This window comes from Tympanuchus pallidicinctus, unplaced genomic scaffold (genome assembly GCF_026119805.1).
Source record: "Tympanuchus pallidicinctus isolate F22 unplaced genomic scaffold, pur_lepc_1.0 scaffold19, whole genome shotgun sequence".
In the NCBI taxonomy this organism is placed as follows: Eukaryota; Metazoa; Chordata; class Aves; order Galliformes; family Phasianidae; genus Tympanuchus; species Tympanuchus pallidicinctus.
Window position 1 is genome coordinate 5,254,959 of NW_026294710.1, and position 15,075 is coordinate 5,270,033.

A 15,075-nucleotide genomic window follows, 5' to 3' on the forward strand; every position below is an offset into this window, starting at 1 on the left:
TGATCGAGTTCTCAGAAAGACTGAGGTCTGCAATAGCATTTTTCTTCATTAAAAAAATTCTGTGGTAATGTAATCTTTCTGTTAGTTCCATATGAACAATATCAACAGTAGCCCTCCTTATTTTCCAGTTTGGGAGAGAGTTGTTTCTATCTTCTTAATCCCCAAGCCCTGTTTTTTTAACATCCAAACTGTGAGCTCAAAGTGTGTTATTCTTATACCTCTTCTGTTTTGACTTAGAGGCACTTATCTCAAAACAAAATCTACAGCAGTTACTTATGGCTTAAAGTTATTTACAGCTATATTGGACAGTGTATGTAAATCTCTCTCACAAAATGTGGGATTCAGCTTGTAGGCTGAGACCTCAAAAGACAAAATTCTATCAATAAGCCGAGAATTAGTCAGCTGAGCAAGCACAGCTGTTGCTGTGACCTGCAAATGAGCAGCGTGGTGTAGTGGTTTTAGTCTGCCAACTGCATCTTGCTTGAGGAATAAAATTATCGTTATTAATAGCTCAAACAAGAAGGAATAGCTATTTATCATACATTGCTTGTAGTTCTTTGGAGAGGGTAATGTTGATGGTGCATTCTTTTTCTTAGGTTGCTGGGATCCTTGGTACTTGAGGACAGGGTGGAGGAGTTGGGAAGACTCAGCCATGTGTGGGTGCTGCTGCTGCAGAAAATTAGATCTCTCATAATATGTGATATCTATGCACACAAAAGCCAGAATCCACATAAAAAAATTTGAGTGATAACTATTGGGTAGTATGCAGCCATTCTTTTTTATTAATGCTACAGAGCAGCTGTAAAAGTACAAAAAAAAAGATTTATCTTCTGTTTACATACAAAATTAATTTTATAGCCATCATAAATCAAAAATACTGTCAAGTGTTACCTAAGTGGCTTAGCAGAAAATGTTAATGTTTTCCACTTCTCATGCAATTCCAACTCTGAGGTCTGGATCTGAAAAGCAAGGTAGTTTGCCAGCCTAGACATTGGTCCCAACATAGAGAATGATTTTACGTGCACTTATGAGAAGAATCAAGTAGAAGATGAAAACAATACTGATTTTTAATAGGAAATAATAAGGCATAAGAAAAAAAAGTTGAATAACTTACACAGTTTTAACCCATATTTCTGTGACCCATGTATAAAGGTGTAATTCTAGGAAGAAGAATTATTTTTGTAATTATTTAAATAGTGTTTACATATCTAAAATCCAAAAGTGATACTTATTAAAATTTTATTTCATAAAATCATAGCATCATAGAATCATTTCAGCTGGAAGGGAGCCTTAAAGGTCATCTAGTCCAACTCCACTGCAATAAATAGAAACATAAAGCAAAATTACTTCTATTGATTGAATGAATTAAGATCCAGTGATCCAGTCTCTAAATTTAAAACATATCCATACAGTGATGGTTTAGTACTGCTTAACCATGGTCAATCAAGTTTTCAGTATTCAAATTCCTCAGAATGTCAGGTTTGCTGAGGATCATGGACCTGCAACTGTAGTTGAAAAGAAACTGTCTCAGCCCTTATTGTCATTCACTCATTCTTGCCCCAGCACTATTCTCTCCTTCGTGTTCATTACAGTCATTTATATGACTTTGTAGTGATCTGCACTGGGGAACAAGTCTGTTAGAAAAAATAGCCTCTTTTCTCCTTCCAGTGAATCAGTTGGTTCTGTTCTTTAGTCCAGCTGTACAAGCACTTAGTTGGTAGGGGGGAAGAGATGGGGATTGAGTAGGGGGGAAATGGGTGAAGGGGTGAACCTGCATCTTAGGATAGCAGCTGCAGATTTTGCTGATGGAAAAGCACGTGTCCAGCCTAAGCTTATTGGGATCCATCACTGAGACATTTCTTAGTGATGAGGCATGCTGAGCTGTCATGGGCTGTGCTGTGATGTATGGGAGCACAGCTGTAATACATCTTTCTGAGTGTTACCCCAAGTGAAGCTGGGACACAAGGTAAGGGAGCCAATTCTCTGAGGTTGTTTTGGTGTAGAGAGGGTTAAGGACTGGAATGAACAAATACAAAGATACGGAGGCATTCCAACTAGGGGTGTGCCTAGATGCGACTTGGAAGTGTGAGGCATTGGGTTGCACCTCTTGCAGGTTGTCTTAAAGTACATATGGAAGGACAGGTGGAGACAGCTGTGCTGGAAGTATTTTTGCAAGTATTTTTTGTGTATGTGATACGAAATAAATGGTACAAGCTATTACATAAGTGCTCTTGAAGGTGCCTGTGCCAAAAAATAATGGCTTTATTTATGTGTAAATTGCAGAGGGAACAAAAATTATTACAGAAGAGCTGGGAGCTGCCCATATACATTGAGAACTGTTGCTGTGGAGAAAGAACATCAAATCCTAATTTAGGTGCTTCCATTTTGGATTAAAAAAGAAAATACAGCTTTCTGGTTCCAGAGAAAAGTACAAACCTGTATTTCTGTCACCTAGTTATTCAGCTGTGTTTTATTCAGTGCAGTAAATACAGAAAGAACTCTTCTGTTTACTAGCAACAGTGTCCATTTGCTAAATATCTGTGACCATTTGACACTGCTGAAGGAAGAGATGCCATTCAGAGGGACCTCGACAGGCTAGAAAGGTGGGCCAGGATGAATGTGATGAGGTTCAACACGGCAAAGTGCAGAGTTTTGCACTTGGGCCAGAGGAATCCCAGGCATCCACACAGACTGGAAGGAGCAGTCCTTGAGAGCAGCTCTGTAGAGAAGGACCTGGGGGTCCTGAAGGCTCGGAAGGCAAATGGTACCCTGGGCTGATGATAAGACAGGTGGCCAGCAGAGACAGGGAGGTGATTGTCCCCCTCTACTCTGCTCTTGTGAGGCTCCATCTGGAGTACTGCATCCAGGTCTGGAGTCCCCAGTACAGGAAGGACAGGGAGCTGTTGAAGAGGGTCCAGAGGAGAGCCATGAAGATGATCAGGAGAATGGAGCACCTCCCCTGTGAAGACAAGCTGAGGGAGCTGGGCTTGTTCAGCCTGAAGAAGGCTGCGGGGTGACCTCATTGCAGCCTTTCAATACCTAAAGGGAGCCTGTAAACAGGAAGGGAATCAACTCTTTGAAAGGGTTGATAACTGCAGGACAAGGGGAAATGGTTTTTAGTTGAGGGAGGGAAGATTTAGGTTGGATGTCTGGGAAATTCTTTACAGAGAGAGTGGTGAGGTGCTGGAACAGGCTGCCCAGAGAGATTGTGGGTGCCCTGACCCTGGAGGTGTTCAAGGCCAGACAGGATGGGGCTCTGGGCAGCCTGGTCTAAATGTGGAAGTTGGTGGCTCTGCCCGTGGCAGGGGAGTTGGAGATTCGTGATCCTTGAGGTCCCTTCCAACTCTGGCCATTCTGTGATTTGCTGCAGAAAGGCAGAGAACTCTTTCTTTTCCTGCCTCCATAACTACTTCTGTTCACTTTTTAGTAGATCTGTTTACTAGATACAATCTCATTTAACAAGAGGTTTATATTGGGTATCAGTTTGGATGTCTTCCTTAAAAGCAGTAGATAAGCTCCAGCAGGGGAGGAAAACAGTCAAGCTGTGACATAGTTGTTGAATTATGATGTAAGAGCTCAGCAATTTCTATTCATATTATGACTGTCAGATCCTTTGTATTCAATAATATTTTTATTCCTTGTTCCTCTACGGTAGATTCCATAGAATTTGTTTTTAAGCATTCACAGACTGTGGAAAATAAAGCATGCCTGAGTTTCTTGATGTTTTGGAACTTATTAGGAGACATTTCTGTATCTAACACTGCAGATGTATTTGTCAGTGGATCATTTGAAAACCACAATTGTTTTAGTGATAATCTTTATTAATGTGCTGTTATTTAGTGTAATTTTCTGTTCTGCTTTCATGAAAAAAAAAAAAAAAAAAAAGCCTTGTCAGCTTATATTTGATGCTGGAATAAAGTCTGTGTTCAAAGCCATCTGGAAATCATTTACTTTCTAAATGTCATCGTTTTATGATACAGTTTCCTAAGAACATCACTGCTGCAACAGTACCCGAGTGCTGGATTACTGACAGAAAATTATTGCACTGCTGTAATAGCGGTCTTGACTTTACGTGAAATAGATGCTTCAGTGGGCCATTTCAGAACTGAAAATTCATAAGGTTGGAAAGTACCAAATCAAAAATTTGCTTCTGTTATTTGTCAATAAAACTAAGCCCTAATAATAAATAATAACAAACAATTCATTTTCTCAAATACTTCTGTGAGCTGTATCAAAATTCCTTGGAGTTTTAAGCTACACTGACTTCTGAAGTTAGGGAAATAATCCACATGAAACAGAGGACTGTGATGGTCCAACTGTAATTGTCATGGGATTCAAGTCTTTGAAGATATGAGGTGTACAGAAGGAATTTAACTGTTCTAAAGGGGCTGCACATTTCTGTTTTGTTTGTTTGTTTGTTTGTTTGTTTTTTTAGATCAAACTGTGCCTAGCTGCATTCTGAATCACATAAATATCTTGAGAATTAGTATGGCTGTATCAATCAAAAGTCTGTACTTGAATTTCTCCATGCAGAAGAAGTGACACCCACTGACATTCACTGACACTTCTGAATGTGGAGACCAAGCAATGTAGGTGAGCACAGTGAGGTGTGAGTGGTGCGTTTCATCAGTGGTGACAGTGATAGTGGGTCACCTCCACTGGTGCAAATGTTTACAGGTACAGCATGCGTACTGTTAATCATCGTTGTTGAACTTGCATAACTAATAGTAGTGACCATGTTGAAAAATAGTGTTTTGATAGTAAGAATTGTCTCTATTAAATACTGTTGTTGTGCTCTTTGTATCCGTTGTAGTTTCCATGGAAATAAATAGGAGGCATTACTTTTGGAGAGGCCTAGATTATTGTGCAGTTATGAAAATAATTATTTACATTACAGGCATAAAACATTCCTTACATAGAAATTGGTTTAGGAAAAATAGTGTTTTTCATTTTTTCTTACTATGCTTCTTTTAGGTAGTTTCTTTTTTCCTACTTTCAACTAAATATTTTAAACGTTGAGTTTCATTTCAGATATTGTACTGTATTTTGGCATATGGTGTAGTACTTCAGTTCTGCAAATGATATGGGTTGTGGGAGTTTTTACTATGTAAATCATAGAATGTCTTGGATTGGAAGGGACCTTAAAGATCATCAAGCACAACCCCCCTGTCGCATGCAGGGCCACCAACCTCCACATTTAATACCAGACCAGGCTGCCCAGAAGCCATCCAACCTGGCCTTGAATACCTCCATGGACAGGGCATCCACAGCCTCTCTGGGCAACCTGTTCCAGCACCTCACCACTCCCTCTGTGAAGAACAACTCCCTGACATCCATTCTAAACCCTCTCTCCTGCTGTCTTATATAATATTCAGTATATGGTCTTACTCTGAGTCTTAAATGTATTTTGTATTTTCAGATGATTAGAATATACTGCATGTTTTCTTCTGTTGCAATTAAATTTTACCATATTTTCTCTCATTTTGTTTACTGAGTTTTTTATAAACTGAAACATTAATATTGTATTGGCAGAAACACTGTATGGAATTGGCCTTAAAATGACAGGTGAAAAGCTATGGAAAAAGATTGCCAAATGCTGTTTACTTTCAGTCTCTTATGGCTTGAGCTTGTTGCATCCAGTACTATCTATCTATCAGGGCAAGATCTTTTTGGAATAATTAGGTGCCACAATCATTTAATGTTTCAGAATGGTGTTTGTGGTAACAATATTTTATATGCTAAACTATCAGTATAGCTTTTACAAGTGTTGTTTTAATGTAGATGAAACAAAAAAGCTGACAGTCCATGGAAAACATCAGTTTAGAAACTCATATCCATCTTTCTCCATCACAGTTTTTGATTAAAGCCATCTTTTCTTATTTTTTAAGGCTGTTCATAAGAGCAATTATTGACATTCTGCCCACGTTTAAAGGGTTTAAAGAGCTTAAGAATATTAAGAAGTATTTAATTTGAAATTAGCTCTGGTTGTTTTTCTTCTTTTTAGAATAGATGTATGTGTATCATTTACTGAAGCTGTACTTCCTAATGAATAGCTTTCAATACCATGTTTCTCTGTTTTTCTGACCCAGACTTTCCTGTTATGTAAATATTGTTGATCTAGCAAGATGTGCTCAAGTTAGTCAAGCCTGGATGCTAGTAACTCCGAACAGTTCGTTATGGAGTGAATAAGTAAGATAATAATTGTCAATATTTTATTGTAACTTTATTTACTTTTTAAAAATAATATAAAAAGGAGGCAGGTTATTTTAAGAATGCTGAAGGCCTAGGATATAAATTTGATCCCACAGTTTGACCTATTCTACTTGGCTTTATGAATAAAAATGTTGAAGCAACTGAACCAAAGTTGCTTGTGCAATGTCATTATGAAACCAGTGGAACTGAAAGGACAATTGGCTGCTAATTCTTGGCTATAGTCCACTAAATTTAGACTGTTAAGTGAAGTGTCTTCAGCTCCATAGGTTGTCTGAACAACTGCTTGCATTTCCTACTTTCTGCTTCATGGCAGCTGCCTGTTGTCCGTGTAAGGTGTTTTTGTTTTTTTTAATTGAACTTCTGATGTGTTTCATTTTTGTGTATATTTTGCAAAGTGCCTGCTCAAATTTGAAGCACCAACACCTAAAAGACACTGCAATGTCCAGCTTCTAAGTGCATGTAGCCTTTATTTGGTCAAATCTTAAATTACTGAGATGACTCTGTAATCTTAATTTAAATTTGTAATCTTTTTTAAAAACTTCTTCAGCTTGAACTTTTGATAGATACTACAAAATGTAATGTTTTTAGTCAAAGATCTAGTTATCCCTAGCCTGCAGCTTGAATCAACAAAGGACTCTTCTGCTAAAAGTGAGATAACAGGTTGCCACTTCTTGATACCTCGATATATCAGTAGGCCAGTAATTAGGAAAAATAATCCTAAACAGCATTAGGATTTTTTTGCATCTTAAAGACGAAAGATAAAGTAACAATTCAACTTCTTATTTTTATTATAGATTTTCATACTTATGTATATTTTGCATACGCACACATATATTTTTAGTACTGAATTACATATGAATTACATATGAATTGCTTAAATTTTTAGATCAATTTTTCATCAGTAAAGCGTAAGGTTCAGAACAGAATAGTAGTGAATATATTGCAGAAGAGGCGTCCTTATGTACTGTACTTGAACCTTCAAGGTTCTCTCTCAAGTATTCTCTTCACTGGCCAAGCTTTATAACCATCAGTAAGTACTACACACACATATACATATTTATTTATTTTCACTCTTTCTTTAAATTAAGTTTTCACTTTAGCTTATCTCATTTTGCAGCCTGTATTCTTTTCTAGAGTTCGAGTCATAATGAAATAAATGAGTATGAGATCTGTAAAATTAATTTAAATTTGTCCCCTCACCACAATCTGTAAGCCCAGAACTATCCAAATGGCTGAATATTGCAGAGTAGTTTCTATTATGCGTGAAATGCTGTAACATGACAAATAAGATTTAAATGCAAATGTATGCTTAAATATATCAAAGTGCCAGAATCCAGCTACACTGAGATAACAGAATTGCAGAATCTTAGGTTATCTGAGGATGGTTGGGAGCTCTGAGTCTATCTGGCCCAATCCCTACTCAAGAAGGGACACCCAGAATAGAGTGCACAGGGCCACATCTATCAGAGATGTTTTCAAGCTGTGTGGCCCCCAGTGTGTCCTGGTGCCTAGGATTGTTCCTCTCCAGATGCAGGACTTTGCTCTTCTCTTTGCTGAACTTCATGAGATTCTTGCCAGCCTTTCTCCAGCCTGTCAAGGCCCCTCTGGATAACAGCACAATTATCTGTTGTATGCTTGGGGAGGAGTGGCTGGAAAGCTGCCTGATGGAAAGGGACCTTGATGTACTGATGAACAGTCAGCTGAATATGAACCAGCAGTGTGCCCATGTGGCCAAGAAGGCCAATGGCAACCTGGCTTGTATCAGGAATGGTGTGGTGAGCAGGATTAGGGAAGTCATCCTGCCCCTATACTCGGCACTGGTGAGGCCTCACCTTGAGTACTGTGTTCAGTTTTGGGTGCCTCAGAACAGAAGGGACACTGAGGTGCTGGAGCAGGTCCAAAGAAGGGCAACAAGGGCTTGGAGAATATGCCCTGTGAGGAGCGACTGAAGGAACTGGGGCTGTTTAGTCTGAGGAAAAGGAAGCAGAGAGGAGACCTTATTGCTCTCTTCCAATACCTGAAAGGTGCTTACAGAGAGAGTGGGATTGGTCTCTTCTACCTGGTGACAGGTGACAGGATGAGGGGAAATGCCTCAAATTGCAACAGAGGAGGTTTAGGTTGGATATCAGGAAAAACTTCTTTACAGAAAGAGTTGTTAAGCACTAAATAGGCTCCCCAGGGACAGGGAGGTGGTTGAGTCGCCATCCCTGGATGTGTTTAAAAACTGGTTGGATGTGGTGCTCAGGGTAACGATTTAGCAGAAGGACGTTAGAGTTAGGGTGGTATGGTTAGGTTGTGGTTGGACTTTATGATTTGTAAGGTCTTTTCCAACCAGCAATTCTATGATTCTCTGTTTCTATGATTATTCCAAAGTTGAGGTGATAGCTACATAACAACTTAAAGTCAGGAGATGAAGTTCATGGAAAGTTTTGATTCCTCAATACATTCCTTTTTTTACTCCAAAGAAATCAGAATAGATGCATAAAGGTCCACTGAAACTGTATGGTAAGAATTCATCCTTCTGTCACTTAGAGATGATAACTGCTGAAAATCTTTTAGAGAGGTGCCTGTGGAATATTTACAGTACACTATACTTATGGCAGTTTAAGATCAAGTCAAATTTTGTCTACCCTAGATCTTCAAGTGTATTTTTCTAGACTAAAGAAACTGAGAATTCCAGAGTTGGCCAACATATTAATGTAGTGCTTGAACCTTTGTATAGATAAAAGGCACTTGATTCTGCTGTCCAAAGAGTTCCTCTGGATGTGGAAAAATATCTTATTCCTTCCTGATAATAATCGGAGTACATATGACCATGTGATCAGAGGTTAATTCTCTTTGTGATAGCATTTTTCAATAATTTCAAGCCAGTCCTCTTTTTCCCAGGGCAGCTGATGGCTCCATTAAACAGGTAAATGGGCAGGAAAATTTATGATCAGTCTTTATGATCAGTGTTAAAGGTTCAGTACTAGCTGTGAAACTGTGCTTGGTTCATTAGGAGTTACCTGCATCCCAACCACTATTCAACTATTTTATCATGAATAGTGTTAAAACATCTTTATAGTGTTTCCATGAGAAAAGTAAGCCCTTTGTTGCAACTGGGCAAAACTCCAAGGGATGTTTTTGATTCCCCTTTTCTTCAGTGTTTCTCTAACAGTAGAGTATTACCAATGGACTCTTTCCTAGACTGTGCTTTAATTGAATGCATACGTATTTAAAAAAAAAAAAGGAAAGGAAAATGTTTTTATTTTCCAAAAAAGTATGATTTGACATTTTGAGACTACATTTGAGTGCATTTATTATTCCATCAGATAATACATTATTAAAATTGTTGATTTCAGTGTGTTTTCTTTTCCTTTAGAGAGTGATTGTGTAACTGTGGATGAGAACAATTTTCTCTCTCGAGTGGTGATGGAAAAGAACAGTTGGCCAGGAATAAAAAAATATTTGATCATGGTTTTGGCTTTTAAATCAGAGGATAGAATAACAATCTTGATGATATCAGCCTGCAAGTTACTTAGTAAACTAATTGATTTAAATATTATAATGAACTTTGGCAGATAATAAAGCCAGAAAGCCGAGATGAATTACACACAGCTACACTGTTTCCTTTCTGGGCGCTGAACTTTGAAATGTTGCATCCTTTTATGATGTTGTTTTCCCTATGCATTTGAGTACAAAACTAAACCATAGTAGGGTTTATTGTGTGACATTTCCTACACTCTAACAATGTGCTTTTCAGCGTGTCTTCTGGAAAACATGTCCAATAGTATCCTATAGTAATATATTCTTTTAAATTTTATGTATCATTTCTGAGTTCTCTCTGAGTTAAAAAACATTGTTTCACACTTTGCCTGTATGAAGTTCTGGGAACTAATTATTTAGTGCCTGTCATAAGAAAGACAGATTTTATTTTATTTTCTTCAGTTAAATTTTCATGAAGAGAATAACAGAACTTCTCTTATTCTATTCCTATTTTAGGACACTGTGTTATTGCTAATAACGTGTGTGTTGATATAAATCTAGAATTTCATGGCATTAGAGTTGTTCACAAATGTATGTACTGCCAAAAAGCAATGACATGAGTAAGGAGTGACTATAAAGTGAGAGATATTTCTCTCTGCTAAGAGAGGGATTATAAAAGTCTGATAGACAGACATGATCAGATTTTTGAGTTGAATACCTGATTGTGACTCTATACATTAATTCTGAAAATTTGCAGGTTATATATTTCATAGAGTCATAGAATCATAGAATAAGTTATTTGGATTGGAAGAAACTTTTAAGATCTCATAGTTCCAACCTCCTGCTGTAAGCAGGGACACCTCCCTCTAAACGAAGTTTAGATCCACCTGAGAGTGCTGAGGGAACTGGCGGAGGTGATAGCCGAGCCGCTTTCCATCATCTGTCAGCGCTCCTTGTTGACTGGTGAGGTCCCAGAAGACTGGAGGCTTGCCAATGTGACTCCCATTTACAAGAAAGATAGTAAGGAGGATCCGGGGAACTACAGGCCTGTTAGCCTGACCTCGGTGCCAGGGAAGGTTATGGAGCAGATTGTCTTGAGGGAGATCATGCAGCATGTGCGGGGTGACCGGGGGATCAGGCCTAGCCAGCATGGGTTCGTGAAGGGCAGGTCCTGTTTGACCAACCTGATCTCCTTCTATGATCCAGTGACCCATCTGGTGGATGAGGGAAAGGCTGTTGATGTGGTCTACCTAGACTTCAGCAAAGCCTTTGACACTGTCTCCCACAGCATTCTCCTGCAGAAGCTGGCAGCCCGAGGCTTGGATGGATACACTCTTGGCTGGGTAAGGAGCTGGTTGGAGGGCCGGGCACAGAGAGTGGTGGTGAATGGAGTCAAATCCAGCTGGCGACCGGTCGTGAGTGGTGTTCCCCAGGGGTCGGTGCTGGGGCCTGTTCTCTTCAATATCTTTATTGATGACCTCGATGAGGGCATCGAGTGCACCCTCAGTAAATTCGCAGATGACACCAAATTGGCTGGAAGTGTGGATCTGCCTGGGGGTAGCGAGGCCCTACAGAGGGATCTGGACAGGCTGGAGAGCTGGGCTGAAGCCAATGGGATGAGTTTCAACAAGGCCAAATGCCGGGTCCTGCACTTCGGCCACAACAACCCCAGGCGACGCTACAGGCTTGGGGCGGTGTGGCTGGAGGACTGCATAGAGGAAGTGGACCTGGGGGTATTGATTGATGCTCGGCTGAACATGAGCCGACAGTGTGCCCAGGTGGCCAAGAAGGCCAATGGCATCCTGGCTTGCATCAGAAACAGTGTTGCAAGCAGGAGCAGAGAGGTGATTGTTCCCCTATATTCAGCACTGGTGAGGCCGCACCTCGAGTACTGTGTCCAGTTTTGGGCCCCTCACTGCAAGAAAGATATTGAGGCCCTGGAATCACAAGAATCACAAGAATCACAAGGTTGGAAACGACCTATAAGATCATCCAGTCAAACCGTCTCCTCATCACCATTGCCACCACTAGTACTAAACCGTCATCCAGACGCGCCTTGAACACTGCCAGGGACGGTGACTCCACCACCTCCCTGGGCAGCGTATTCAAAGGAGGGCAACAAAGCTGGTGAGGGGTCTGGAACACAGGCCATATGAGGAGAGGCTGAAGGAGCTGGGAATGTTCAGCCTGGAGAAGAGGAGGCTCAGGGGAGACCTCATTGCTCTCTATAGCTTCCTGAAGGGAGGTTGTAGTGAGCTGGGGGTCGGCCTCTTCTCTCGTGTCATTAGTGATAGGACCAGGGGGAATGGCTTCAAGCTACGGCAGGGGAGATTCAGGCTGGACATGAGGAAGTATTACTTTTCGGAAAGGGTGGTCAGGCACTGGAACGGACTGCCCAGGGAGGTGGTGGAGTCACCGAGCCTGGGGGTGTTCAAGGAAAGGCTGGATGTTGCGTTGAGGGACATGGTTTAGTGGGAGCTACTGGGAATGGGTGAACGGTTGGACTGGATGATCTTTTAGGTCGTTTCCAACCTTGGTGATTCTATGATTCTATGATTCTAAGTTGCTCACAGCCCCATCCAGCCCAGCCTTGAACAGTGTCTCACCACCCTCGCAGTAAACAATTTCTACTGTCTAATTTAAATATGCTCTCTTCCAGTTTAAAGCCATTTCCCCTCGTCCTGTCACTACATGCACTTGTAATTGAGTTGACTGAAAATGGTCTCAAGAATAAACAAAAAAACAAAAAGAAGACTTTTTCAGCATTTTTGAAATCTGGTCTCAAATTCCTTCATCAGAATGAAAAGCACAGCTGCGTATTCTTTGCTGTTCACAGGACTGTGATCAGCCTATGTGTCAAAATGCATAAAATTCTTTGCCATAAAATTGAGCTGGCACTACTCTGGGCCCTATGCCATGGCTTCAGCCCAGATGGGGTTCATATTGCACCAATGTTTGGTTGGTGCTGAGGCTCAGTCCAGGCCGCTTGGTGGGGCAGAGCTGCCATCATGATGGCTGGGGCAAAAAGCAGCCACAGTGTGAGGCCTACTGGCCATGGGTTGGATATGCCTGCTCTAAGGTGAGGTTTGAAGATAAAGGCCTGTATTAGAAACAGCTCTCCTCAAAGCTAAATCCAGATGTTGCCATAGCATTAAACTTTATTTATGCACTGCCTTTTCTATCACGTTTTAAGTGACTCATATCTAGATAAAATTACTGACCTTAGAAACATCAGCATGTTGGATATATCAGCTGGAAAATCAGTACGGTGGTTGCCATAATATACATGGATCATTATGTACTTACATCTTTAATCAAATGTTATGTTTATTTTCTTCTACTCAATGCTGTTTATTTTAAAGTAATCATGGTAAAATAGTGTGATGGTCTGCACTTTTAGAAAACAGTGAAGTTGTTTCTTGCAACTTTGAAGATACCCAGTAATTCCTTCTAAGAACTAAAGATATTTGTGCCAGTGTACTATTGCCAATTAGAGTAATAACATATTTCTTCCATTAAAAATCATTAATATTGATCATACATTCTATCCAATGCCATTCTTCTGAAGTTCTTGTGGGTGACTTAAAGTTCCTGCAGAATGATTTCTCTGTTTCCTTTTAGTGGTTGAATATCATATTGAAATTCTCTTCCTTTGACATTTCTTCAGCTAACAAACTGCCTTGAACTGTCTGTTCAGTTATATGCTCCAGATGTTATGATCCTTTCCATTGGAGCATCCCCCAGCTACAGTTCTGACCTCATATTTCTGAATAAATCCAAGATTACACAGATTTTGGCAATGGATTTTTATTGTTAATGGTAAAATCACAACGATGTTAGCTGCTTTTTAGGTCTGTTTGTCTTGGTAATCTTGTTAATATTTTTTGTTTGTAAATTAACTGCAATTTTTAAACATCGTTTTTATTTAAAGCAACATTGTTATGTATTATATGCACAAGATGGTAATCATTATTTAATGTCTACATATGAATGTTATGTGATTCCAGCCCAGACTGTCTTTGGCAAACGAATGTGTAACTGAGCCAAAGAAAAATGAGTACATGAAATACGTGGATTATAGCTCAGCTGTTTGTGGTGTTACTCCACCCACTCAGGGATCTTAGAGAATCGTTTCACCTCCATGCATGACTGGGAACTTTGTTTAAAAACTGCCATTCATGTTCATAGTGCAGGATCTGGGATTTCCTCAGAGGGATGTGAATTGCTTTATCCCCGTTAGTGGTCATAGTATTGACATATGAATTCATTTTTCTTTCACCTTGTCATGGCCAAAAGTGATGCAAAATAATCCTTTTTGTGTTTAATGTGTGCTGTGCAGAGAAGGGCCATGCTGCTTTAGAGTAGTGTAGTTGTTCCATCTGGACAGCACTCCTAGTGTATACCATGTTTCAAGAATACAAGCAGCACTATCGTGCAACTATTCCCTGGGTATGGACAGAGAAAGAAGGGGAATCAAGAGAGATTATTGAAATAAACTTAAAAAGCATCCAAAGGAAGAGAAAGATCCTTGGGTTGCTTTTAGATACGAAAGTGATCCCAGAGCCTTGGTAATTAAAGAGTAGGGAGATAAAGAAATTTCAAGATTAAATTGTGACTGTGCTGTTTCATGGAATGTATACTTTCATTTACAGTAGATTGCAGAGAAGCTCAGAGAAATAAAAAATAAGCTTGTAATGCTGACTCGCTTACCAACTGTTAATTGCTTGTATTTTTTTTTCAAATAGATTTTTGTTTCTTACCGTGGGCTGCTTCATTCTCTACTATCTTCATAGTTCCTATATATTTTTCCTGTTCACAGTCTTTTGTCCAAGAATTTGCTACTAGGCAATGTCCAGAGTACGTACACATACTCTGCATGTGCTCTTGCTCTTCTCAAATATTTCCATTCCTCTATTCCACTAACTGTCTGACACTTCCTCAATATGAAAATGCCAACATATGGAAAACTGCTTTTTTTTTTTCAGGCCCTTTGCCTCTCTCTCTCTTAGCTCTTTTTGTTTCCCCAGTGGGTTGTACTTGAAAGTGTACAAATTCTAGTTACTTGTTTGAAGCTCTAGAGGCCATCTATGTAAAATAATGGCTGTGATAGAAGTTCCACATTCAGTGCTTCAGTCCATCCTTTGATCCATTTCAGTTTGGTATAATTGCATGAGTCCTTCTTTATTATCTTCCTGGAACTTGTGGGATGACACTGATTTCAAAATTCCACACTGAAACTGTTATTTGCAAGATAGTTGTTGAACCATGATTCCTTCCTGTATGCATTGATATGTCCTTCACTTACTGCATGTGTCTGAGGCACCACTAAACATCTTGTGCAGACAGATACAGACAGCATGTTCAGTTGATCACTCTCTTGAACCAAGGATCAGCAGA

At 39.8% G+C, this 15,075-nt stretch overlaps 1 protein-coding gene across 1 annotated transcript in view; it reads left to right on the forward strand.

Moving 5' to 3' along the window:
* The window catches only part of FBXL13 (F-box and leucine rich repeat protein 13), a gene marked incomplete at its 5' end in the record, with an annotated part of 73,790 nt that overhangs the window by 9,937 nt on the left and 48,778 nt on the right, over positions 1–15,075 (forward strand). Inside the window, 3 exon segments of the mRNA XM_052680790.1 lie at positions 6,090–6,189; positions 7,100–7,201; positions 7,204–7,243. Of these exon segments, the coding sequence (XP_052536750.1) occupies positions 6,090–6,189; positions 7,100–7,201; positions 7,204–7,243 (242 nt within the window).